Raw genomic sequence first — 9,696 nt, forward strand, 5'->3', positions numbered from 1 at the left:
AAGAAGTTATGGCTACATTACCATAACAGATTTTTTTTCGTTTTCGAATAATTTAACTAACCGCAGTGTACTTATCTTAATATAGTACTAATATAAATTAAACATGATAAATCTAACTCGCTCTAAGCTAAAATTACTCATTAGCAGCTTACCAGATGGTTACATGCCAAATTTCAGAAAGATCTGACCATAGGGAAGGGTTGCATGAGTCTCAGTGTGAATGTGATTCTAGGTTATTTTGCTCGGGAGGAACAAAAAATATTGGTATTTCATTGATAACTATTGTCTTCACCATCCGATTGTTTTTTTTTTTGAATTATTTTATTAAAGCCTAAGTTGAGACAAGTATTTCACTTGAAGACTGCAACACGGTTCGACTTGAAACAAAAAAGTTATTGCCGTTCATAGATTGTATTTTGGCCGCAAATTATCGACTAACACGCAATGAGTACATTATACGCATTGCATTTTATACGACAATCTACGGCCAAGATACAACCTTTGAAGTGCAAATTTCCTCAACTTAAATATACATACATAAAAGAGATGGGAGAATCTAAGTATAAGCACTTTTTTTGTTTTTCAAAATTTCATATTTGGAGCATAGCTCAAAAACTGTTTTACTGAGTATTTTTTGAATTTCAATTTCGGATTCAGCGCGCGATTTCGCATTGAAAGCGACCGTTAGTATACACCGAGTTAAAAAATGCTGTAAACTAGTGTAATTAATCCTTGCACGATTACTAGTTTTATCCATTTCTCTATTAACCCCCTGATAAGAACAGTCAAAAATAGTATATAAAAGTAGTTGGAGCAAAAAAAAACACTTCATTAACCAGGCTGCAGGAAGTGGGCTAACAATTCGCCGTGTTGCGTTACCCTAATTGAAATAAAAACAGTCGTAAAAGAATGCTTCATGTTGCGTCTTGATTATGAGGAAGACGAAAACTCCCACATGTCGTGTCTATAAGCTAAACGTGTGTCCACGCCGATTCTACGTACCTTCGCATTTCGTCATGGCAGTGTACAAATATGTGTTCCCTAAGACCTGATCTTCTAATGTAAATTTTATTGTAACTAGCAGGATGCTCCTTTTCGCATCAATTCTAGTGACTCTTACTGTACAAATCGTGGATGGAGCTCTACAACACTGGCTCTCACCATATCGTCATACTTTCCAAAGGGCAGTGTCCGAATGTTCCAGTTATCTGCGCTTATCCCAGGAAACCATTTGCTACTGCCAGGAAAACGATTATCCCGAAGAACCGGAATGTTTGAATCTGGTTCACTGTATCCTGGTTGATTTGCGCGCCTGGAGTGATCGGGAAGGTTTGGTGCCTCAACAATTGGAAGTGTTCTTGAAGCGAAAGTGTGAATGTGATCAATTTTTTAAACGTAATACGCGAGAGTGTTTAGACCAGGATCTGGCAAATCTAGATCCAAAGAACCATACGCTACGGTCTTACAAAACCTTTAAATGCTACCTCAAACATTGGGGTACTCCTTCGACCGAAAGAAATTTGCTCAGATATTCAGACCGAGAACGTGAAATATTCTACAGAGAGTCGTTTGAAATTTCGAATATTCCTCTGAGTGCACTGGAAGAGTTCAGCCGGGGTACTTACGACATTCCGGAGTTTCTTGAGTTAGGTTACACCTACTTGATTCGGATCGGATACTACATTCCAGGTTTTGGATTCAACAAAGAAAGGCTCTACATCCAGTTTGGTGATGAAGAAATTTTCGGTGATGAAGTGAGGCAATGCGAGATCAACATTCAGCAGGAGGTTTGTGACGAAATAGAACGAATACCGAAAATTTTCTTCCAATGTTATAAGCAACCGTCGGTCTTGAATGTACTGCAAGAAGTAGCTGGTAAAGTGGTTGCAGAATCGAGAAGCCCCTGTGATAATCCCGTTACTACCACAGAGCCACCGGCCGAAGAATGCACAACAGTCACGGAATCCAGCTGCAAATGCGAAACTACAACTACAAATGCGATAGCATGTGCTCAGTGAATGGAGCCAATTAGAAATGAAGCCATTGTTACTAAACCTTCTGGAAATTTCAGATTTAACTCGTTAATAAAAATTTGAAATTAATTCAAAAACATTGGTTAACTCTTTCCTTTAACAATCCGATAATTCGAATAAAAATTTAAATCTGTAGTTTTGGGACATAATCATAATCAAAATAAACAGAAATCAGACTTTCTGTGAAACTGGTGTAGCTTAAAGGTCGTTTTGACCTTCCTTTGAATAGTGCCTGTTTCTAGCGGAAGTATAATCTCCATAAAATATTCCATCATTAAATCTGAGATCAAATCATTTTCATAATTGAACCGCAACCGTTAAATTAACAGTTTTCTATGCAACTATCGATCTATAAGTAGTGGATTCGAAAAAATGCAAGACTTTTTTTGGAATAACTTTTGAATGCATGGATGGAAATCGATAAAGTTTCCAGTGAAGGTACCTAGTAATGTAATGTAAACGTTTTCAAAACTTGATGATAATCTGTCAAGTGGTTTTTGGGATAGCGTTCAATACGGAAGCTTATTGACATTTTTTTCGGGCAGGATCGAGAAAAATCTAGAAAAGTCCCAGTGGGAGACCCAAAAATAGCTGAAAAACACAACCTCGTGACACAACCTGATGAACAATATTCCTCCAATTCACTCGGTTCATGGTAACCGTTCTCCAACTTCACGGGCATCCCACATGCATTGGCCAGATCACGCTCTACTTGGTCTAACCACCTCGCTCGCTGCGCCTCTGCTCAACTGGCTCCTACCGGATTGGCAGCGAACGCTTGTTTTCAGGACAGTCGTCCGGCATTCTTGCAACATGTCCTGCCCAGCGTATCCGTTCAGCCTTCACCACCTTCGGGATACCGGGTTCGCCGTAGAGTCGCGCGAGCTCGTTGTTCCACACTCCGTTCTCCTGCATGCCGTCAAAGATATGGTTCTTAACACTCGTCGCTTGAATACTCCGAGTGTGCGCAGGTCCACCTTGAAGCAATATCGTCTCGTGCCCGTTGAGAACAACCGGTCTAATGAGCGCTGTGTCTTCTCGACCGCAGTTGCTCGTGGAATCCATAGTAGACACGACTTCCGCTCATAACTCGCCGCCGGATCTCAAAACTGGTGTCATTATCCGCGGTGACCCAGTGAGCCGAGATAGACAAAGTCTACGACTATCTCCAGCTCGTCACCGTTGATGGTGACCTCGTTATTTTTCGACAAGCGCGCTTGGTCGGTCTCGGACCTGCAGGCCAGTGTATAATTCGTCTTGGACGTATTAATCATCAACCCAATTCCTCCTGCTTCGCGTTTCAGTTTGCGGTAGATCTCCTCCACCGCCGCAGATGATCTGCCGACTTTATCAATATCGTCGGAAAAGCAGATAAGTTGACTGGATCTGTTGAAAATCGTGCCCCGCATTTCGTCCATCGCTCGTCGAATAACACCTTCTAGTGCCACGTTGAACATCATGCAGGATAGACCATCACCTTGTCGAAGCCCCCTGCGCGATTCGAATGAACTCGACAATTCACCCGAAATCCGCACACAGCACTGCGTTCCATCCATCGTCGCCTTGATCAGTCTGATCAGCTTCCCGGAAAAGCCGTTCTCGTCCATGGTTTTCCATAGCTCGTTACGGTCGATCGTGTCGTATGCGGCTTTGAAGTCGATGAATAGATGGTGCGTGGGGACCTGGTGTTCACGGCATTTTTGGAGGATTTGCCGTAATGTGAATATCTGGTCCGTCGTTGACCGTCCCTCCATGAAGCCGGTCTGATGACTTCCCACGAATCTGTTTGCTTGTGGCGTTAGACGCCGCACACAGGGGTAAAACATGAAAAAGGCGATCAAAACTGTTTTCTGCGGCGGAGTAGAATTCGGGACAACACTTTGTAGGCGGCATTGAGGACAGTGATCGCTCGGTAGTTCTCACAGTCCAATTTGTCGCCCTTCTTATAGATGGGGCGTATTACCCCCTCCTTCCACTCCTCCGGTAGCTGTTCTATGTTACAGATCCGGACAATCAACCGGTGTAGACATTCGGCCAACTTGTCCTGGCCCATTTTGATGAGTTCAGCTGCGATACCATCCTTCACAGCCGACTTGTTTCTATTCAGATGGTGAATGGCTTCCTCAACTTCACTCATCGTTGGGAGTGGCTCCTCTACGTCGTTGGCTACGCCGGCGATGTACCTTCCCCCACCGTCTTGATCTCCTGCATGTGCGCCGTTCAGGTGTTCATCGAAGTGCTGCTTCCACCTTTTGATCACCTCACGATTGTCCGTCAGGAAACCCCCGTCCTTATCCCGGCACATTTCGGCTTGCGGCACGAAGCCTTTGCGGGATGCGTTGAGTTTCTGATAGAACTTTCGTCTTTCTTGGGAACGATGCAGCTGCTTCAGCTCCTCGTGCTCCTCCTCCTCCAGACGGCGCTTTTTCTCCTGGAAAATTCGGACTCGCTGCCTCTTCCGCTGTCGGTGATTTTCCACATTTCGACGGGTGCCTCTTTGCACTACTGCCGCCCGCGCGGCATTCTTTTCGTCCATCACCTTCCTACACTCCTCGTCGAACCAGTCGTTCCGTCGAGTTCGCTCCACATAACCGATGACGTTCTGCGCAGCACTGTTGATGGCTGTCTTGATGATATCCCAACAGTCCTCGAGAGGGGCTTCGTCAAGCTCGCCCTCTGCAGGTAGCGCTGCTTCGACCTAAGGTTGCTTCAGTCGCGCGGTATTTAACCGAGGCGGGCGACGATTTCGTGTGTTGTTCACTACGGAGAGTTTTGGGCGCATCTTCACCATCACCAAATAAAGGGTGATACGGTCAAAATTTGGTCAATATCAACTTGAAGTATTTCTTTCGATTTTGCATTTAAAAAACCTGAACACCCCTGATTTTGAAGGTGTGTGTGTTTAGAATTTTGCACTCTTCAGTTGTCAAAATGCTTTCCAAGGAAGAAGAGCAGCGTATCAAAATTTTGCTCGCGCATCGCGGAAATCCGAGCTACTCGCACGCAAAGCTGGAAAAATCGCTAAAAGTTGTCAAATCAACCGTTACAAATGTAATTAAAGTGTTTGGGGAACGTTTGTCGACAGCCAGGAAGTCTGGATCGGGGGGAAATCGAAAACCGGAAGCCGCTGAGACGCCAAAGAGAGTTGCCGGTAGTTTCAAGCGAATCACTAACCTCTCTCTCCGAGATGCCACAAATAAGCTGGGTGTATTGTCTACAACCGTGCATCGAGCCAAAAAACGAGCCGAACTATCGACTTACAAGAATGTAGTGACTCCAAATCGCGATGATAAACAAAGTACGATGGCCAAAGCGCGATCCCGGAGGCTGTAAACGACGATGCTGACGAAGTTTGACTGCGTGGTAATGGACGACGAAACCCACGTCAAAGCCGACTACAAGCAGCTTCCAGGACAGGAGTTTTATACGGCAAAAGGAAGGGAAAAGGTAGCACATATTTTCAAGCACATGAAACAGTCAAAGTACGCGAAGAAATATCTGGTTTGCAAGCCATCTGTACCTGTGGCTTGAAAAGCAGGATTTTCATAGCTTCCGGGACTGTCAAACAAGAAATTTTCGTGAAAGAGTGTTTGAATAAACGTCTGCTGCCTTTCCTGAAGAACACGGTTGTTCCATACTGTTTTGGCCGGATTTGGCATCTTGCCATTACGGTAAAAAGGCCATGGAGTGGTACGCCGCCAACAACGTGCAGGTGGTTTCCAAGGACAAGAACCCTCCCAACTCGCCAGAGCTCCGCCCAATTGAGAAATACTGGGCTATTGTCAAGCAGAAACTAAAGAAGACCAAAAAACTGCTAAGGACGAACAGCATTTCAAGGCAAACTGGCTTTCTGCGGCGAAGAAGGTGGACAAGGTGGCTGTACAAAATCTGATGGCAGGGGTTAAGCGTAAGGCCCGGCAATTCAGATTTGGAAAAGCGGAAGCGATTTCACCGATTTACACGCGTTTCCCCTTGACCAAATTTTGACCGTATCACCCTTTAATGGTCTGACTCGATGTTGGCGCCTCGACAGGATCTGACGTCGATGATGTCCGAGAAGTGCCGGCTGTCAATCAAAACGTGGTCGATCTGTGATTGCGTTTGGTACGGTGTTCTCCAGGTGTACTTGTTTGGGAGGCGGTGCTGGAAAAAGGTACTACGTACGGCCATTCGTTTGGAGGCGGCGAAATCTATCAGTCTGAGGCCGTTTTCGTTGGTCAGCTGGTGCGCACTGAACCTTCCAATTTTCGGTTTGAATTCCTCCTCCTGGCCGACCTGAGCATTGAAATCCCCGATGACGATCTTGATATCATGTTTTGGGCAACGGTCGTATTCACGCTCCAGCTGCGCGTAAAATTCGTCTTTGTTGTCACCGGTACTTCCGAGGTGAGGGCTGTACACGTTGATGATGCTGATGTTGAAGAACCGGCCCTTGATTCTCAACCGGCACATTCGAGAGTTGATTGGCCACCACCCGATCACGCGCTTTTGCATCTTTCCCATCACTATAAAAGCCGTTCCAAGCTCGTGTGTGTTGCCGCAGCTCTGGTAGATGGCACGACCATCTGGGTACGTTCGTACCGTGGAGCCCTTCTAGCATACCTCCTGCAGCGCTACGATGCCGAATTTGCGGTTCTTCAACTCGTTGGAGAGCACATGGGTACTGTCCACAAAATTTAGAGATCGGCAGTTCCATGTTCCAAGTTTCCAATCGCTGGTCCCTTTTCGTCGCGTGGGTCTTTGCCGATTTCCATCCGAAATTTGTTGTTAGTTGTTCGTTGCTTATGATTTTTTTGTAGTCACGGGCTCGCAAGGCTCGCAGCTAACCCCACTATCTCGCAGGAGGATCGTCGTGATGTTGCTGTTTTGGATCTCGAACACCACCAGGACGTTGTTGCACTCCGCACGCCGCCCCTGACATGGAGAACAGACGCGTACGAAGCCCCCTAACTCAGTCTGCATGCGACCAAAGCATCCATCGGGGTTGGGTACCCGATCTCCGCTAAGGTTGCTCGCACCCCAGCTAGTACCACGGGGAGGTAGAGAATCGGAGTTGCAGACAAGAGGTGATATGACCACTACCCGTTCACTAGCCTAACGTACATGAAACGTACATGAGCCACTTGAAATGAAGAAATTCACTAAGTTTTCACTTTTAAGTGAATCTTTTAGAGTTTTAAGTGTGATTTTAGGTTCAGTGCAGGGCTAGAAATAGAAGAAAAAAAAATCGCTCAAATGTCCAATAAGGTATTTCCCGACTTGTCAACAGAACAGCTGATTTCTCATGTTTACAATTTTCGGCAGCTGGTGGTAGGGTAAAAATAACAACAACACTACGCATGTTCAATGGTCGGATAGTAACGAAACCAAATTGGCGATGTAAAAGTAATGGTTATGCAAAATTCTTAATTTTTTAAACTACCTTAAACTAAATAATTGTAGACATGAAATACTTTGAAGGTAATGTTGATGTTATGTAATGTTAATTTGAAAAAATAATTTCTTTTGAAGAAATAATTGAACAGTGCTAATCTCCCAAGTTCAAAATGGCGACCAGTAGGTGTTTACCTTTTTCAAAACAAAAACAAAAAGCTACCCTACCACCATCTGTCTCAGGAAATGCTCTATAGGTCTGATTAAATCACTGACCAGTGAGAAGGTAACAAATTTGGTTTCTCCGAAATGATCATTATAAAAACTTTTTTTATGTCTTTATGAAAGTTTTTCATTGAACAGGCTGGCAAATTTCATCAAACTGAGCATGAATTTTTGTCTTAAACGATTACAACTCTTTTCAAAAACTGCTCAGTTTTTTGTCGAAAAGTAAAAAAATGCTACAGCGAATTTCTATTTCCTTCACCTAGACTCGGACGTGCAAAAGTCTGTACTTTTTTATACATAGATTAAGATGGATCATTTCTGGAGAAGAGTAGGCGTGTATTAAAGCGTTTGCACGCTTTTTTCAGTGCTGTGAAAAATGTTCTCAAATAGAAAGAAATTGATTTGATTTTTCAAAGATTGAAAGCTTAAAAGAGGAAAATTGTTGTGGAAATTGTTTTGATCCTTCTTTGCAGTGAACCAACCCGAGTGTTGTGAAAATATTTTGTCTTACAAGGACCGGTGTCAATTTTATGTCTGAACGAGATCTAGATTGTTGTTGTGCCGCGAAAAAAAATCCACCTACTGCTATAATTTCATAAATCCCAAAACAATGAATACTCATGAAAAGATAGATAATAATAAATCAAGCAAAAAAGTCATTTACAGTTAACCAGACGCCAGGAAATAGGCCAACAATTTACCGTATTAGATACCCCAAATTCCAGCAAAAAAGTCCTAAAATGGATGCTTCGTGTTGTGTCTTGCTTATAAGGAAGACGAAACCACCCACATGCCGTGTCTTAAAAGTAAACAAAAATCCACGCTGACGCTGCGTAGCTACGCATTTGGTCGTTTTTGTGTATAAATAAGTGATCATTAATGGCAAATTACCTAATTTTAATTTCATTGTACCGAGCAGGATGCTCCTTTTCGCATCAATTTTAGGGACTTGTGCTCTACAAATCGTGGGTGGAGCTCTACAACACTGGCTAACCCCATATCGTCACACTTTCCAAAGGGCCGTATCCGAATGTTCCAGTTATCAACGCTTACCCAAGGAAACCATTACCTACTACCAGGAAAACGATTATCCCGAAGAACCGGAATGTTTGAAACTGGTTCACTGTATCCTGATCGATTTGCACGCCTGGAGTGATCTGGGAGGGTTAGTGCCACAACAGTTGGAAGTTTTCTTGAAGAGGAAGTGCGAATGTGATCAGTTTTACAAACGAAATACGCGAGAGTGTTTAGAACAGGATTTGGCAGATGTAGACCCAAAAAACTATACGCTACGGTCTTACAAAACCTTTAAATGCTACCTTAAACATTGGGGTACTCCATCGACCGAAAGAAAATTCCTCAGATATTCGGACCGGGACCGTGAAATATTATTCCGAGAGTCGTTTGAAATTTCAAATACTCCTATAAGTGCGCTGGAAGAGTTTAGCCGGGGTAATTTCGACATTCCGGAGTTTGTAGAATTGGGGTACACCTACGTGGTTCGGATCGGATACTACATTCCCGGTTTCGGCTTCAACAAAGAAAATCTTTACATCCAGTTTGGTGATGAAGAACTCTTTGGAGAGGAATTGAGACAATGCGAAATCAACGTGCAGCAAGAAGTTTGTGACGAAAAGGAACGGGTCACGAGGATGTTCTACCAATGCTATTCCAACTACTTGTCGGTGTTGATACTGTTGGGAGAGGTTGCTGGAAAAGTGGTTGAGGAATCGAGAGGTCCCTGTGATCCCGTTACAACCACGGAGGCACCGGTCGATGAATGCACAACAGTCACTGAATCCAGCTGCAAATGCGAAACTACAACTCCAAACACGCAAGCATGCCCTGAATGAATTGATCCCATTTTAAATTATCCCATTGTTATATAACCCTTAGAATTATAAGATTAAGCTTGTTATCAAAATCTTTATTTTAGTTCCCAAACACTGTTTAACTATTTTCTAGATTCCATTATCTCTTTAAAGTGAACAGTAAATTTGTACAAGTTACCTTAAAAAATAAACGGAATGAAGCAGTCCTACCCAAGGTTATTTAAATACTG

General features: G+C 43.7%; 2 protein-coding genes across 2 annotated transcripts; both read left to right on the forward strand.

Moving 5' to 3' along the window:
• Positions 1–1,085: 1,085 nt before the first annotated feature.
• On the forward strand, positions 1,086–2,018 carry LOC129760746 (uncharacterized). The gene has a single exon (XM_055758401.1). The coding sequence runs from the start codon at positions 1,086–1,088 to the stop codon at positions 2,016–2,018; it is 933 nt and encodes a 310-aa protein (XP_055614376.1).
• A 6,536-nt stretch (positions 2,019–8,554) lies between these two features.
• Positions 8,555–9,487, forward strand: LOC129760747 (uncharacterized). Its single transcript, XM_055758402.1, has one exon. It carries the CDS (start codon positions 8,555–8,557, stop codon positions 9,485–9,487), a length of 933 nt encoding a protein of 310 aa, XP_055614377.1.
• The last annotated feature ends 209 nt before the right edge of the window (positions 9,488–9,696 follow it).

This window comes from Uranotaenia lowii, unplaced genomic scaffold (assembly GCF_029784155.1).
Source record: "Uranotaenia lowii strain MFRU-FL unplaced genomic scaffold, ASM2978415v1 HiC_scaffold_75, whole genome shotgun sequence".
NCBI classification, from domain to species: domain Eukaryota; kingdom Metazoa; phylum Arthropoda; class Insecta; order Diptera; family Culicidae; genus Uranotaenia; species Uranotaenia lowii.